The 18,222-nt window shown below is 40.1% G+C and overlaps 1 protein-coding gene across 1 annotated transcript in view; it reads right to left on the reverse strand.

Moving 5' to 3' along the window:
- asz1 (ankyrin repeat, SAM and basic leucine zipper domain containing 1) overlaps nt 1-18,222 on the reverse strand; it is a 34,903-nt gene that overhangs the window by 14,462 nt on the left and 2,219 nt on the right. Inside the window, exons 3-4 of the mRNA XM_008278006.1 lie at nt 17,708-17,830; nt 11,228-11,339 (exon numbers count right to left, since the gene is read on the reverse strand). Of these exons, the coding sequence (XP_008276228.1) occupies nt 11,228-11,339; nt 17,708-17,830 (235 nt within the window). The remainder of the gene's footprint in view (nt 1-11,227; nt 11,340-17,707; nt 17,831-18,222) is intronic.

Consider the following 18,222-nt stretch of genomic DNA (forward strand, 5'->3'; position numbering starts at 1 on the left):
GCAGTCACACATTTCAGTGGCAGAGTTAAAAAGCTGACAATGTGTCTTTTGAGAAAATAATGGTACCTATGGACCTGACATGTTGTAAACAGGGCTGGGAGAAGGGCTCGCTCTGTTGTTGTTAGCTAGCTTGGCTAGCTAGGGCTAGCTTGTTAGCACGCCGGAGTCTCGTTCGTTATCGGAATTAACCAGACAAATCGCTCCACCAACTAAGAACGGCCATGCAAATATAGCTGAAGGGTGAGTTGATTCCTCAAATGGTTGGTCGTGATAACTATCCATTATCCACTATCTATACAACGCTTAATCCTCACCAGTCTATCACAGGGCTACAGTTAGACACAGAAAATCATGCACAGTCACATTGACGCCTACAGACAATTTAGAATCACCAATTAACCTGAGCATGTTTTTGGATTGCGGAAGGAAGTCGGAGAACCCGGAAAGAACCCACGCTACAGGGGGAGAACATGTAAACTCCTTGTGATTACTAATAATGATGATAATATTGTTTCAAAATAAAAATTTTCCACTAGGGCTGGACGATAAAATGGCTGCAGTATGTATGTAGACACTTCTTCAATGGCAATGAGAAAACTGTTCAGTAGCTTCACTTAAATTAGATGCACATCACTGTGAAAGCACATAAAGCAAACTCGAAGTTCTGTTGCATAAACAAAGTGCAAGTGTGCTCCTTCTCTGGCTAACCATATCTGAATGCACTTGGATCTTCTCATATTCTAACAGCAAATGACAGTGCAGTTACAGTTCTGTACTTTTATTAATATGAAAATCACAGCAGGTTAATACATTATACTTGAACAGAATATGTCTCGGTTCTCCGCAATATTGCTTTCTGTTGGTGATGCACAAAAACAATGACATTTTGACAGTTGAGGTGGGCAAATAATCATTCCCTACCCATTAATAATGGAGCCCTTGCATCCCTATGTCACTCTCCCCATGACTAGTCTGTGGCCACCTGGGTTTCTCATCACCCTGTCCATGACCACAAACCTCCTCCGGTGTAGGCCATAGTACATATATTCAAAATAAGGTTGCTAAATTCAAAATAAAGCTTTTTTTCTCCTGGACATTATTAAAAGTATTTTGAAATAATCTATAATTATCATAACCAAATTAAAACATATTATTGTCACAGATGTATCTGCTGTGTCGCCAAACTTTCATGTCCACTGTCTTCTGCAGAGGAGAAAACGACAACCATGTAGAACCATCCATCAACTCTATAAAGAAACAAAAACTGGCTTTTCATCAGAGTGCTGTAAGATAAGTGTAGGGTTTTCTACTGTAGGATTAACAGGCAGAGGGTGTAAAACAGTCCCACACAAACTGACACTTTACATTTACTTTTTAATGTGTCTTTCAAGAACAAACAATTGGTAAATTTAAAACCTGGTTTTAGCTACTTTAACCTTTCTTGCATATAGTCATTCCTCTTCTGGCTCCATGTGTTTGCTTCCACCTGAACAAGGGCTGTACATAAATAACAACTGTATCTTATCACCTCTGACTCAAACATAGTACGTGAGAAAATACATCAATCCAAAGGGTGGGAAAGTTTGGACGCAATTCATCACTTCGCTTCATGCTCTTTCAGAGGAATGAGTGTGTGTGTGTGTGTGTGTGTGTGTGTGTGTGTGTGTGTGTGTGTGTGTGTGTGCTACAGGGAAGAAACACAACAACAGGAAAAGAAGAGGCATTTATAGTAAAATGACAGTTCAATATTTCACGTGAACCACATTTACACTGGTCGTCATGTCTAATACTTGGACTAACAATGAATGGATTTCTGTTTATCAATTTCCAACATTTCCAGTAATAATCCTGATATAAGCAGAGCTATCAAACAGATTGCCATGTCAGCATTTGGTTTTTACTGCTGACAATTTTCTGTTTCTTCACAGTATGCTGTCATATGAGCCAAACCTAAAGTCTATTTACAATTGTGGCTTTTTTGCTTTGTCATTTCAGGTGTGCTGGTGGTGTTGGTGTTGATATGTTGGTAGTGTTGTCACAATAACAAAAATATAATGTAATACAGTTATACAGTTATAAGAACATGAAGCTTTGCCTCCTTTGTAAAACTTTTTTTTTTTTTTTTTTATTAATAATTCAAAAAGAACCTTAATGGGCAATTTAATGACAAACTTTGACTCTTTTGCAGGAATTTACGGCTTTTTGTTTATTACAATAATAAACATTTATTGGAACAAAGCAGGTTGTAAAGTATCTTCGAGTGACTGTTCTCATTAATTTTAATTTGTAAATGTAATTTGACTGAATAGAAAACTAGAAAATACTCAGAGCTCAGTCCTGTGCCAAGAGCTTGCACTGATTTGACTCTTGTGTTGAGTCTAGTTTGGTGCACGACTTTAGTTTGGAGGCTAATGATCCTGGATTGAACTTCTTCACCAGAGTTGGCAGACTTACAGTCAGTCATTTGTGTATTATAGTCATGCTAAATCGAATTGTAGTTTTTGTCCCATTATGTTTTCTTATTTACTTTTTCATAAAGGTTTTTGACAAATAATTAGTACATTCACAATAACCTGCAGTAATGAAATGTCTCCTATAAATAATTCATTTCAGAGTTACCTTTAAATTTTCAACCAGATATCACTTCTTTTGTTTAATAGTCTGAACAGACCTTGGCAGGTCTGCGCTCTGCTGCATGCATTTTGTAGTGATTGAAATAACTATTAGGTAAAATGTTCATGTATGTTCACCATTAGCAGTACTGATTGAGCATAAATTGACCAATATAACTGATGTCGTTGATATGCACACTGCAAACGCCTGACTTTTAGCTGCTTGTGAGCTATGATAAAAGTTAATGTTACCAGTGTGAGGGCTGCACATGCACACCAAGATGTTTTCGCAATTGGGTTAGTCAGCTAAACAGATAAAGTCATCATTGCTCTTAACGACTTACTTCGTCAAACATTGTGAAAAACATTTGTCTCTTACAAAGTGAAGCACTCGTGTCACTTTTACATTCCATTACATTCGCTAACCGGTCGCCTTTTGAAATCTTTGTATAAGTCGACATGTTTGTCAGCAAGATGCTTCACCAAGCTGGACATGTTGACCTGTTGGTCTGCGAAACTTTAAAACATATTTTGCAGATGGGTTTTGTGGCTTTATGTGGGTTTCCCCTCCCTGTCGCTTATTGAAGTGAAATAGCTACGTTTTGCTTCGTGTGCCTGCCTTATCCACAACCTGTGGACAGTCAGCATCAGTGCCTGGATTTGCAGTCATGTTTTGGGGGTCTTGGAACCATCAGAGAGGAAAAGCAGTTGCCACTTTGCCTGCAGGGAAGCAGGGCTGCTAACACTCACTGTCCTGCTGTTACACATTGATGTTATGGACTAGAAATGCTGTTTTTAGCAAGACTGCTTATCAGTTAAAGAATCTATACTAAATTTTTAAAAAAAAAAAGGGTTTAGCATCATTTTAATCTAAACTTTTCTAGTATCGGTAAACCATGCAGCACTATATGTTGGCAGTACAAGTGGTGACATTTGTAGCAATAAATCATCTTGAACTGAAGATGCCCCTAGAGAGGTCACATTTATCATACAGGTATGAATCACATGTGCTGCGTCAATGGGTTAAACAGTAAGCACAGCTGCATCCTTCTTCAATGAATTCCAAGAAAATAAAAGTTAATATTCTATGTGAACTCAAACAAATGCAACAATGGCTATGACGTGTATGACAACATCTTTATTCACATGCCTCTGTGCCCACAAATCAGTCACTTCCTCTTTGACTCAGGAGAATGAGATAGGTGGGGGCATTATATTTCTGCTTTCATGTTCTGTACTACTGTATTTTCCCAAGGGTAGTTTTGCTGTGAGACAGGGACCAAGGTCACTCTTGTACCATTTGTGTGTTTTATGTGTGTGTGTCCTTCAGCCTCCGAGTTTCAGTCAGTTCCCAAACAGTCACCTGATCGATATGCAGACAGCTCAGTGTAAACACTGTTCCTCCTATCAGGACATCAAGAACAATGCCTACCAGAAATATCTGACTTGCCTTGTTGCCTTGGCCAACACACTAGATCTTAAAGAGAAAGAGAATTTTAAAGTTTCATAATGACTACATTTACATAAAGGCTTGAAAAGATGATATCTTTACTTGCAAAATTAGTGCATTATCATGGACAAATCATGCATAAACAGCATGTTATCTGATTTTATACAAACCCTAACTAATCTCGTTTTTGTCTCGTGCAGCAGCACCCTTTCCACATTTTTCATTACACAATTAATTATATCTCTCAGGACTGCTACCTAGTACTTAGGCTCCAATACCTGTCAAGAAGCAGTTTTAAAACATAGAAAATGTTGTAGAAAGCACAAAAGAAACTGCTGTGTAAATGTCTCTAGCAAGTATCATGCCTGGAAAAGCATGTTTCGGCCTTCAAGTTACTAAAGATCATTGTGCTTCTTGATTATTTTGCACACAGATGCTTCTACAACAAATGAAAGATTTTCAGGAGAAACCCAAGTCAAGTCTTGAAAATCTTTCTGGTGTTTGAATGCCTACATGTTGTAATATTTCAAGTCAGCCAAAAAACACTAATCAACAGCACTCCATCACTCAGGACTTTATAGTACAGCATTTAGACAGAAGCCACTCCTGAATAAAAAAAAAAAACATATAAAAGCCTCCTTGGAGTTTGTCAAATGGCATTTGAATGACACATGAAAAAGATTGTCTGGTCTGATGAGACAAAAACTGAACAGTCCTGACAAAACTCCAGCTCATACCATCTCTACAGTGAAGCATGGTGGTGGCAGCATCACGCTATGATGATGCTTTGCAGTGGCGGGGACAGGAACACTGGTTAGAAATGACAAGAAGATGAATGCAGCCAAAAAGAGAGAAGTCCCTGAAGAAAACCTGCTCCAGAAAGCAGTTAGGCTGGGGTGATGGTTCACCTTTCAGCAATGACCAAACCCATACAGCTTAGAGAAAGCTTTAGTGCCTTCAGGACAATTATCTGACAGTCCTCGAGTGGCCCAGCTCATGCCCTGACTTAAACCCTACAAAACATCAGTGGAGACACCTGAAGGCATCTCAGAGATACTTCCCATCTCATTGATAGAGCTTGAGAAGGTCTGCTAGGAAGAATGGCATAAACTGTCAAATCCATGTGTGCCTAAAAAAACACTAAGAGCTTTAAATGTGGCCAAAGGAGCTTTCACAAAGTACTGAATTATGGGTTTAAATAACTTTTATAAATGACAGATTTTAGTTCCTGTTTATATTTAAGGGTTCCAAAAACATTAAAAACATGCTTTCACTTTGTCATTATGGATTATCTAGCAGATGCTGATGGACAAAAAAAATCCTATTTTATCCATTTTCATTGAAATCTACAATGCAAAATGTGCATAAAGAGGTCTGACTACGCTGTTGATCCACTGTAACAAACAGCCACTCAAATGTTTCTGAAGGAACTTTATGTCTAGTTGTATGCACATTCACCTCTGTTCAGCCTGCAGAAACAAGTTACATCCTTAATGAAACTATGCTCAACACAGACCAATACAGTGAAGGTGAAAAAAAAAAGAACATATGGAGGCAATGGACCCCACATCGTGCTCCTGCAAGACTTTGAGGGATGACAGAAAATGCTTGCTTACACTAAGACAGAGGGACGAGCAGCTGGTGTTAATCATTGGTTTGATATTCAGACGTAAGAGGAGATGAGAAGGAGGAGGCGGTTTACCCTCTGCACCCACATGAACCTCATATTCTTATTTTCCTCTGGATAGTGGGGGCTGTTGGTCTCTCATCTGCATCCTTCTGTGCCTTGTTACCTCGGTTTAAATATTTTGTCTGGGTAGGAACCAATCAATTTCCTAATGCTACAGCCTGTCCGTGAGTGTCATCAAGGGGTTTCAGGTGGTGCATGTCGTGCATGTAGTGGCATGCTGGCAGTGACAGAGTGGCAGAGGATTAGGGAAAGCTAAACAACAAACCACTGGGGGCTGCATCCACACTTTGACGCAGCAAAATTCCACAGATGGTAACAGTAAAAATGCTTCAAGAATGACCTGTCTTCATTCTTTTCCACGACATGGAATTTTTCAAGTTCTTCACTGAGGCAGGAAAGCAGATTTTATATCCAATCATTGCAACGGCTGACAGATTCCAAACGCCCCAGTCATTTGTACTGATTTATATCATCATCTGTATCTAAATATAAAAGACACTTTTAGACAATATTTGGTTGAGTCCCAAAGTTGCTGCTTCAATGTGTTGAGGTCAATTTACACAACCAGTGTTTTGGAAATGACCATGCAATGTTTTGTGACATCTGTCGCTCGTACACTTCATAGAAAATATGATTTAAATCTGGTAGATATATAAATCCACACAAACTGAAAGAAATGTGTGTGACTCGTGCAGTCTAATGTAAAACTTTTGTGAGATATTTGTAACAATAATTAGTGTGGTGATGAAGTGACTGTAGGCAGCATGCCCATAAGCAAGCAAGCAAGAATCATTTTTCCAGGTGAGCATTTGGAGTCTAGGTCCCTACTGGCCCATCTTTGCATGATTTCCGGTTAAAATAATATTTATTGTTTATTGTAAACTGGCCCTTCATGCAGCCCCTCAGTTCAGTTTCCACAAAAAACAGGCCATTTTAGCTTCTGTCTTCTGCTGAAGCCTAGGCTCTCGACTTTTGAGGACCATTTTTACATACATGTGCAGCTCAAAAAATTTGAATTTCATTCAAGTTGTCATAGTTGCATTTAAAAAGGTACATTTTCACAGTCTATATTCATTACCCGTCAAGGGGAATCTTTAAAAACCTTTTCTATTTAAACGTTGATGATTATGGCCTATAGCCCTAAAAAAAAAAATCAAGCACCTAGAAATTTTAAACTATTTCTTTCTTTTTGAGTATGAGTAAATTACAATTAATTTTTTTTTTCTTTAACAGGCCTTTTTGCCTTTATTGAGAGAGCAGTGACAGATAGGGAAGTGGAGAGAAGAATGGGGGAGAGACTTAAAACAATTGTCTTGAAGAGGATCATTGAGAGAAGGTAGGCCACAGTAGGTCAGCGCTTTGTTTCAAAATCTTGGGAGAGCTTTGCAAAGGTTGAACTGAGGCTGGTGTCAGTGCATCAGGAGAACCAGGAACACGTATCTTTACGAGAGAGGCCACAACTGTTACATATCCAATATCAAGCCACTCCTAAAACAGAGACAACATCAGAAGCGTCTTATTTGAGCTGAGGAGAAAAAGAACCAGACTGATGGTCAGTGGGTTCAAAGTTGCCATTCCAACTAAATTAAATTTTGCATTCATTTGAAAATCAAGGTCCTAGAGTCTGGATGAAGAGTGGATAAGCACAGAATCCAAGATGTTTGAAGTGCAGTGCAAAGTTTCCACATTCTCTGGCACTGCTAGGGTGTTATTGAAGCACAGGTTGCTTTGATAGCGACCTTCAGCCTTATTATGTTGTTAGGTGTTTCTCATCTTCCACTTGTCAATAGTTCATATGGGGTTCTGTGGTGTTCAGGTCAGGTGAGTTGGCTGAGCAGTCAAGCACAGTAATATCATGTAGGGGTGTAACAATACACGTATTCGTACCGAACCGTTCGGTACAGGCTCTTTCGGTTCAGTACAGACGTGTGTCACGGTATGAAAATTTTAAGACTGTTAAGAATGGTCAATGTACAGAATTGTTTCAGTTGCAAAACTTTAAATCTCATGGTGCCCACAGTTGCAGTGGACCTTCTCCGGCTCACAGTTGCGCAGCATTGCGGAGCTAAAAACTAGTAGGAGTTTCCAGAGGACCACAGGATGTGACGGACCGTTTATTTTCCTGTCGGCACTTCCTTATAAGCCTGGTCTGTATGGCTAGTGAATGGGAAGGCTAATGCTAACAACAACAACCATAACAACAAGCCAGAGCTGGAAGACGTTCCGGTGTCATTAAAATCACCCGTTTGGGATCACTTCGGTTTCCTGGTGAAGTCCGAAAAAGGAGAAAAACAAGTCGACAAGACGAAAGAAATATGTCCATATTGTGAAGCGGTCCTCAACTATGCATCTGGCAACACGTCAGACACACTCATTTGAAAAGGCAGCATCCAAGCGTAACTGCCCGCTGTGCTGGAGCTCTGACTCCATTCAGTCCTCAGTCCTCACCGCTGTCTTCTCAGCAGCACATGAGGAAGCTACAGCCAGGCAGCATCACAGGAGTGGGCTGAGCAGAGCTACTGACAGATAAGTTTATAACGGCGTTGTGACATTAACAATGACTCAACATGTCTCCTGGTTCACTTTAACTCTCTTTGCCATGAGTCATGACGACTGATGCGTGATTCGTTGTGTCAGTCATGCTTTTCATTTACGTTGCATTGTTAAGTTGTGCTAACCTAGCTTAAGCTACTCCCTGTCTTTTTGTGTTAGCAATAGCCTCGCTGTAGTTATGCCAACCTAGCATAGCGCTAGCTAACAGCTTAAAGCCAGTAAGTAACTGCAGAAATAACGTGAGTGTACAGAATATTTGTTCATTGCTCCGCTTGTTATTGATGTTATCAATGTCAATTTGATGCTAGAGCTATATTTGGATTCTCCATGAATCTAATAGTGTAGATCAAATGAATGCAGAACTTGCTGGAAATCACAATATGGTGGAAATGAGCTGCTTGGCGGAGGTCTGCGCTCTCAGAGTGCTCTTCTAGTTAGCCATGTTTTACAAACTCACCCCATTTATGAACAGCATACAAGCTCAAATTTGGCCGCATAACACTTCTTAAATTTATGTGAAAAATATATGTTTATTTTTCTATATTTATTGCTGAACTTGGTTGTTTGCAGCAGTGTCTTCCTTTTTTATACTGGAAAAGTAATTCAGTTATATTTACAGCAAACCAACAAGCTGGAATTGTTAATGCTGCGCTTGTACTTTTATTTATTTAATTTTGTTTGTTTGATATTGAGAACAATGCAGCAGTATTTCTGTTACAGTTGCATATATTGTACATTTATTTTGATGTACTGAGTTGCTAACAGCTTTTTGGTTTAATACAATAAGCAAATGTTTTGGATTAATTATGAGCAGGTTTATATTTTGTTAAGTTTTTCCCCTTAACTAAGAACCGTACCGTGACTTCCGTAACGACGTACGTACCGAACCGTGATTTTTGTGTACCGTTACACTCCTAATATCACGGTTAGTAAAACCATTTAATTGGGGCTGAAGGCCACCTTTAAAGCAACCTGTGCTTCAGTAAGACGTCCGCAGTGCCACAGAGTGATTCCCTCCATGCCAAGCTGCATTGTTGCAGTAATTCGTGGTAAAGGATCCCCAACCACGAGTGTATAAATGAACACATTTTCAGATGTTGGCCATTTTTGTATTGTAAATCCTTTCTGATTGATATCAGGAATCATTCTAATAATTTCAGACACTAGATTGCTGATATTATTGAGCTAAGCGACAACTATCAAAATGAAAACAAAAAATTGAATTACAGTCGTGATTCGATAATCCGACACCAAATGTAATACCTTCTTTTATGTCGGATTGTCAAGACAAGGCCGAGATACAAGGAGGGCTTGAGGCTTGAAGGGTAATTTGTTGTTAATATTCACTGTTTATAGTTGTTATAACAACTAGTGTATTGTTAGAACACTACACATCGCTGGATTTCCCGCCTAATTGACCAGTGCACTTGTGCATGGGCCCTTCAGTTGACATCAAAGGTAAATACATTCAGACAGCAGGGTAAAGTGACCCAAATCCAATTTTTTTTTTTTTTTTTGCCCCTATACGACCTGTATCTGGTCTTTTCTTGACAGTCTGAACAACACAGATCCAATTAATAATGAATATCCGAATATTCGGCATGGTCAGGAGGGGTGACACTTCCACCCTGGGGGAGTGCTCCGACAGGGTGGAAGTGGCCGGACGCACTGGCAGTACTTGGCTGCTCATGTCAGTTTAGCATAGCGGTCAAACTTCTGTTTCCGCCATCGTTGGCAGTGGCAGATACGCTCCATCGTTACCATCCATGTTTACTTCCGCAAACACTGAGCACGCTCGCTGCATGTGACATCGTCATGTCCTTTTCTGCGCATGCGGGACACTTTTGGGTCATATAAGGTTCATCCAGCAGATCACATACAAGTCACATTTAATTGGAAATGTGAATGAACTCGCAAAAAAATTTAATTTCACAAAAAAATCCAAATTGAGCATTAAGTCCTACAGTCTGAACATAGCCAATCTGTCGGATTGCTACATTAGATAATATGCCGTTATCCTTATTTGTGAAATAAAATGTCATGTCGGAGTTGGAATCCAGGGTTGTCGGTATGTTAAGGCTATTTTTAATGGGTTCCATTCGTTTTTCCCAAAAACCTGTCGGATAGCAAGGTTTTTGGATTGATATGGGTTGGAATGTCAAGTCACACCTGTATTTCAGTTTACGTGCAAAAAATATGGAATATATGAAAGTTTACCCTTTTAAAAAACATCACAACATTTTTTTAATTTTTGCGATATTCTAATTTTTTGAGCTGCCCCTGTATATTTACTTTAAGTTGTGTTTATGTATAACATATACTTCTGATATCAAAACAGTATATACATGACAAAGAAATAAACAGCATTATTTGTCCTTAAAGAACACAGAACAACAATGCATTTTTTTTAAACTACCAAATCCATCCGCAACAATGGACAAATGTACCAGAACAAGAGCTTGCATTGCTTCGATTGCTAGTGGTTAAGCATGGACTTGGTAACCGACATATCAAGGCTATGGACCCATAAAGCCGTGCTTACTGGGTTCCATCCAAATGTGTAAAAAAAAAAAAAAAAGTTTCTAAAATCCTTCTGCCCACCCTTTACACTCAGTGTTTGTTTGTCTGTCTGTCTGATACCCGTCTGTACATGCACATGCCATAACAGGACATTCCAAACAAAACACACAAATATACACACACTGTATGGAGCACAGTGGTGCATAATGCTACCACATGGCAGCTAAACATAACGAGAACCATCAAAGGAAATTTGATCCAGCACCTCTGGTTTTTCCTCCCCTGTTCTAGTGAAGTCTGAAGTGTTTTTATTTGGCCTACATCAAAAGGGGTGTGACTGTGCGCACTGTGTTGAAAATCCCATAAATATTTTGACCTGAAACACATCTGTACCCCCCTCACCTGTCCACCATGTTGGGATCAGCATTTCTGGACAGCAGAAGCTCCACACAACGTGCAATTTTGTCTTCGCTGGCAGACGCCGTGCAGCTGGCCATGAGCACTGTGAAGTGATCTGTGGGCAAGAACAACAACAATTTTATGAGTCAGTTTTATTGACACAAACATTTAGTTTAGCACAGATTATTAAAAATTACATTAAAAACTGTAAAAAAGCTGGCAACAATTACAAAAGCATAAAGATTGACACTCTTACTCTTAGGAATCAGACAGTGTGGGGTTGAAAGATAAGATTTCTTAAATTGTAGCCTTATAAACAGCCAAGACTGACCAATTTGTGACTCTTAAGCAGCTTTACAGTGAAGTTGCTGAGATATCTAGGGCTGCTTGGTTGCAATATAGACAGCCAGTTATGAGACTTAACTGTATATTTTAAACGTTTGTGGTCAGTCTCGGTTACTTACAAGTTTTTCCGCTAAGTTGTCACACAGTTGATGTTGAGCATTAATGTCAATCCATCCATTATCTATACACCACTTAATCCTCACTAGGGTCGCGGGGGGCTGGAGTCTATCCCAGCCGCCTTAGGGCGAAGGCAGGGGACACCCTGGATAGGTTGCCAGTCTATTGCAGGGCCACACTTAGAGACAGACAACCAAGCACACTCACATTCACACCTACGGACAATTTAGAATCACCAATTAACCTCAGCATGTTTTGGAACTGTGTGGGAGGAAGCCGGAGAACCCGGAGAGAACCCACGCTGCACAGGGAGAACATGCAAACTCCACGCAGAAAGATCTCGGTGCCCCCACCGGGACGCGAACCGGTGACCTTGTTGCCGCGAGGCAACGGTGCTAACCACCGCTCTACCGTGCAGCCCAAGCATTATTAATTCTTAATGTTCTAAACTAAAACATTAAAAAAACACGTCCTGTGACAAGTGTGTGGCCAGCCAAGCAGCCCCCCGCATCATTTCAGCACCAGGTAGCAGCAGACCGAAGCAGTGAGTCCGAAATAATAATAAAACTAACACTGCTTATAATGAGGCCGATGAAGTGCTACATTTCACCAAGTGTAAGTCCAAGATCATCCTTATGAAACAGAACAGGATAAAGCTGTCAACACATTCATCTGCAATTTCATTCCTGTTTAGAATCATTCATATAATGTATTGAGAAACTGTCATGTGTAGGACCTGACAAAAAAATGTTACGCTTCGAATATATTATTCTGCACCAAAAACAGTCTTGCTGCTGTATTTTGAACCAAGTGTAAACAGGCACCATAGAGCAAGTTTTAACATATTACTTGAATACAGATACTGGTTTGTCTTGTCCTTTGTCTGCCTTCATTTGCTCAGACAGCCTACTGTATGTCCTTGAAGCTTGAAACTTATTAATTCCTCTGTTATTTACTTTCAAATCTCATTGTTATATTTGAAATATATACTGTAGTTACCTAATGTAAACAAACAGAAGGTATAGTTTGCATTCGTAATTTCACCACTATATACACGACTATGTAAAACTGATTAGAGGAAAAATATGAAGCCATACATTATACTGTAATAAGGAGAAGAAAAAAAGCCTGGACCAGAACCTAGTGATGGAGGCGGATAGCTGTTTATCTGGCATCAGGAAGTGTAGCAGCCTTTATAGGACTGTAACTTCAGAGGAATTGTGTCCTCATCTTGCCCTGATAAGAGCAGACGGAGACCCATGGCAATGCTCTCAATTTTCTGTTTTCTTCCAGCAGTGACCGAGTCCCCAACCTGTGTGCATCTAATGTGTTTGTATGTTTCTCTGTATGCGAGTGCACAAATACCTGGGCCTCTACATCTGTATGTGGGTTTCTGTGTCTTTGTGGCTGTGCATGTTTGGCTCTATAGCAGTGTGTGAATGTGTGTATGTTTATATTATGTGTGTGTGGGTGTAAACCAGACTGCCTGGTTTGCGTCTCCGGAGGAATGGAGTAAATAAATCTGAGGCCTGAGAATTGGTGAGAGGGCATGAGAGCAGCACGTTGACCGTTATCAATCACTCATGCATTCCTCTGCTTAGCCTCGCTGCTTGGACGAACGCCATTGGGACGTGACCACACGTCATCCTCTTGTTTAATTGTTTCCTTCACCTGCCTGAAGCATCAGATGCCAAAAACATGTGAAATCGGTCACACACGCAGTTTAACTCGGCATGCTGGACGGAGAATTAATTGAGATCAGATAGCAACAGCATGACTAGTGCTAAAGTTTCAAACTTCAGTCTGGGGACTTCAGCAGACAAATGAGGGTTTCTAGTGGACACCCAAGAAAAGCATGAATGAAGTGCTTTTACAATATTTTATTATAACTGCAGCAAAACAAACAAAAAAAAAAACTTAATCATTGTTTTACTTTAAGTGACAAGCTTTCCAAAGTGTTCTCCCATCACACAATGTCAGCTTGTATTATATTTTATTTTATTTTTGTTGCTATAGCACCATGAGAGTGGCAGCCAGTTGCAGCAGCTCCCACTGACTTTCTGTGTTTTTGGCTATTTACATTGGTTTTTCTTCTATCGTTTTAATATTTTAATTTCACACAGCTGTACCACATTTGTGCGGGAACAGTGGAGATGCAGATGGCGTTTTTGTTGGTCAGTTCTTTGCTTTTTTGTGAGTTTTTGGGGTCCACGACTGGCGAGCCGTTGAGCCATAGCTCCATTGTTTTACACTCATGAACAGCTGTTGGCGTTGAGTCAGGCCAAGCCACCGTCGTGGGAGAGACCAGACATCCCCGATGAGCTCCGCAGGAGGAAGAGGGGATGCACGGCAGGAGGGAAGTGTTGGGAGAAGAGGAGACGCTACAAGCCATCCGTCCATCATCATGGGAAACCTGAGGTCTCTCCCTAACAGGATGGAAGCGCTACCAGCTAACAGCTAACTGCTAACAGCTAACAGCGCTGACCCAGCTGCAGTGGGAGTATTGGAGTGCAGCCTCATGTTGTTCAGGGAGCTGGTAGACTCGATTCTTTAGTTGGAAGCCCAAGAACAAACAGGAGAAATCTTCAGTTCTCTGTTGTGGAATTTATTCAGGTCACAGGAAAAGTGAGGCAGCGCTGGAGTTCAGAGAGACAGAGAGTAATCCCATGTCCAGCTGAATTGAGTTTTTCCAGGTTCAGGTTACAGATATCTTCTTGGGCTGGGAATGCCCTGTCCAATACAATCAGAGGTTGGACTTGTACGCTACCAAGTTTAATTGGCCAGTTACTGTGACGTGAACAGGCTAACCACTGTTCACGTGGAAGTTCACTGAAATGTAAACAGAAACTGCTTGGATCGAATACAAAGTGAGTGTGTGTGTGTTGTCCAGAAGGCGTGTATCTAAAGCAACTGATAGAATAGGGGAGTTTCCGCTGTCTCCCAATATGTGAACCAGTTCTCACCGGCCATGTTATCTTCAAGGACATGCATTGTACTCAGCAGAAAAAAAGCAAAACAGGATCATAGGATCAGTGGAAAAATACAGATTCAGAATACATAACAGATGAAAACATAATTAATTATAACAGAGTTGTGGCTGAACGAACTCACTCTGGACTCGCTCATAACTTTGGACGGATTTCACCTGGTCAGAGCGGACTGGAGCTTGGATGTTGAACTGCTGGCGGTTGGTTTGCGGCCGTTTTGCCTGCAGAGGGAGTTTTCGCACATCCTAGCGTTTACATCCCTCCCTCGGCTGATTCTGTTGTAGCCTGTGAGCTCATCCATAGCTCAGTATCCCAGCTGCAAACATCACACTCTCAGTCTCTGATCGCTATCTCAGGAGACTTTAATCATACATCGCTCTCTACCACTCTCCCCACATTCAGCCAGTATGTGGACTGCCCAACCGGAGACGGTGGGGCCTTGGACCTGCTGTGTGTGGACACTGGGGATGCATATGACTTAATTATTGTTATTTTCTTGTACTTTCTATATTTTTGGATGCTGCTGTGGCGTGTAAAATTTCAATCAATAAAGGATCAATAAAGTATTCTATTCTATCCTATATTGCTCGGGCTCTAGCCCCCTGCAACCCTCTACAGGATAAAGTGGGTATAGCTAACGCTTTGATGGGTGGATGCTTAACTGTTACTATTGATTACATTTTTATCCTGAATGTGTTCACATTATCAGCAGTAAGTCTTAACCTATTGTGAGTGCTGTCTCTTGTGAATGTGTTCATTATAAGAATATGTATGGACATTTGCCTTTTTTGGGAAAACACTATGTACAAAATGGAATCAGATTTCACTATCACGGTCTGTGACTTCTTCCTTAACGCTTACATTCAACATCGAGGCTACAAGGAAATGCACCTTGTGTTTTGGTGAGTAAAATGGAAAGTAAGCATAACTTTGTTGATATCAAAACATGACAGAATACCTCCAAGTCAAAAAACAACACACCGCAATAGGAACATGGGTTAACTGCACGACAATTGGGGCAAACTTCTCTCTTCTCACAGAATCAGTGATGTAACTACTGGAGATGCTTTGCTGCTGCACAGTAAGAATAACTTAATAGAAAATGCTTCAATTTATCTATAATCTGTCAATTTATGGAGGTCAAAGGTCAGAATTGTAGTAGTTTACTCATGTTTCTTTGAAAATAAAATCATGACTATGTGATTCAGTGGGAGAAGGCCAAAAAAACATTTTGACCATCATTACATGTAATCACTGACTCTTGTTCCTACTGGAGTAGAGTCGATTGTCATATAGTTGACTCCACTTCTGTGCAATACCGTACAAACTCTTATCTAACAACAAAATGTATAATGTTTCTCAAGTGTCCGAGACCAGTGTTTTGCAAAAGGACACATGGTTTTACATGTGTAAAACTGCAAACCTCAACATGGAAAAGTTCTGCTCCCATGCTTAATTTTACCCAGACTGACCTTGATTCAACAGATGCCTTTAATTTTTCTTGCTTTGAGATGAGGGTGCAGTATCCATGAACTAAAAACAACACCAAGGATCAGTGGTGTGTTTCTGTAAGAATTCCTCTTTGGCGTCATCACCATTAAGTAGTGGCAGATGAAGAATACTGGTGCATAGTTATGATTGGTTCCCTGGTCTTTGGCTAAAGCAGGTGAGGAAATTGAAAAAATGTGCCACAGGGAAAGACAGCTCAACTCCAACACAACAGGGACCATCAGGAGGATTAGGTATGGCTGTTTAATATTCAAACCTGGAAGGCAAAAACTTAATGGTGTTGCCTAATCAGATTATCTGTCCTGCTTTTTTTTGTTTTTTGTTTTTGTTGTTGTTTTTTTCATGAAGAGTGGGAGGTGAATGAACAGAGAGGTCAGTGGACATCAGAAGATGTCAACAGTTCAAAGTAGCATGAATTTGTCTGTCCAACCTCTGTTTTAGAAGAAGAAGGAGGAGGAATATACTGTTGCACGTTTCCATGTACTGTACAAGCTATATCATAAAAAACAGAACATGTCTTTGTGTCCCTTTGTGACCCTGTCTGTGACAAACTGTCCAATTTAACCATTTTAGATTTTCACTAGTACTCTTATGACGGTGTATACAAAAATCTAATAATTGGATATGTATTTGAGCTCTGCCTCTTTTTCCTTCTATTGTAGAGTGACTCTTTGAAAGGCGCTGAACCTTGGACTACTCCAATCAGTGAGTGTATGAATGAATGAAAGCTACTGAATCAATGAATAATAAATACTATAAAGTGCAATGTTTTGCTCTCAGGTTAGAAATCCAACATATGGGCATTCCATTTATCATTTATGCTGATATATGGTGCCTGTGAGTTGACTGTAAGTTAAAATACACATATAGCTAATAAGATGTGCATTTGGATTTATTGCAAATGCTGTGTTTTCCCCAAACCATAAACATCAATGTCAAAGTTACCAGCTTACATTCTACTAATTTTTGTTTGGTGGTTAAAGGATTATGCTATTATCAAACATGTGGCAACTGTGGCCAGTGTGGTAACTCACTCACTCACGCAAGGACACTGAACTGACCATTGAGCCAACACAGCCAGCCACACAGTGTTAATAGTGTTTAAACTTGAGCTGGAGCTATAACTTTCTAAAGTTATTGCTAGATATTCACCTTTAGCTGGCACTACCTTTGTGTAAAGTTAAGAACTCTGGAATTTCATCTAATAATGAGTGCTACCTTGACTTAGGTTAACTGGTTACATTTATCACTTGCCAGCTGCAACTACTGAGCGTGGACTGGCTCCAGAATCGGACAAGCCACTTTGTTGAGAAAATTCAAAACACAGCAAACAGAGTCCAGATCATAAGTCTTTGAAGCATTATGTTTTTTTGCTGTTGTTGTTCATTCTCTTTGCTTTAGCATATTCATTAAAAAAAAAAAAGCAGGTCTGCATAGGGAGCTTAAAATGGCAAACTACCTTAAACTTAAAATGTGTTTGCAGAAATGACTTCAGATAACTCCACCTCAAGTACATTGTTCTGACCTTTGCTGAAACTGGCACTGGCTCCTCTGTCCAGTAGCAGTTTGGCCAAGTCGTAGTTAGCAACACTGACAGCAGCCATCAGAGGAGTCCATTCAAACCCAACTCTGGTCTCCACATCCATACCTGTCCACAACAAAAAAGAATTTAATGAATCAGAAAAAGTTAAAAATCAGTAAAGGAACACACACAGACACACACATAAAATGATTAGACCACCCTTGTTTTCTTCAATTTCCTGTTCATTTTAATGCCTGGTACCACTAAAGGTGTATTACCTGAAGAATACATGAACACGACAAAAATCAGCCGATTACATAATATTTTATGTCCTATTTGACATGCTTAAGCTTCATTGTATTCCCATGGTATACAAGAGGCCATTTCATGTCATTAGCAGCACTGCGCATGCAAAGGCCTCAAGTGGTTTCCTGCTTACATTCTAGCTGTAGCACAACTCAGAAGTTGTCAGCTCTCACACCATGCATAAAACAAAAGAAATATGTGAAGCCACAAAG

The sequence above is a fragment of the Stegastes partitus genome, unplaced genomic scaffold, assembly GCF_000690725.1.
Source record: "Stegastes partitus isolate 25-593 unplaced genomic scaffold, Stegastes_partitus-1.0.2 Scaffold112, whole genome shotgun sequence".
In the NCBI taxonomy this organism is placed as follows: domain Eukaryota; kingdom Metazoa; phylum Chordata; class Actinopteri; family Pomacentridae; genus Stegastes; species Stegastes partitus.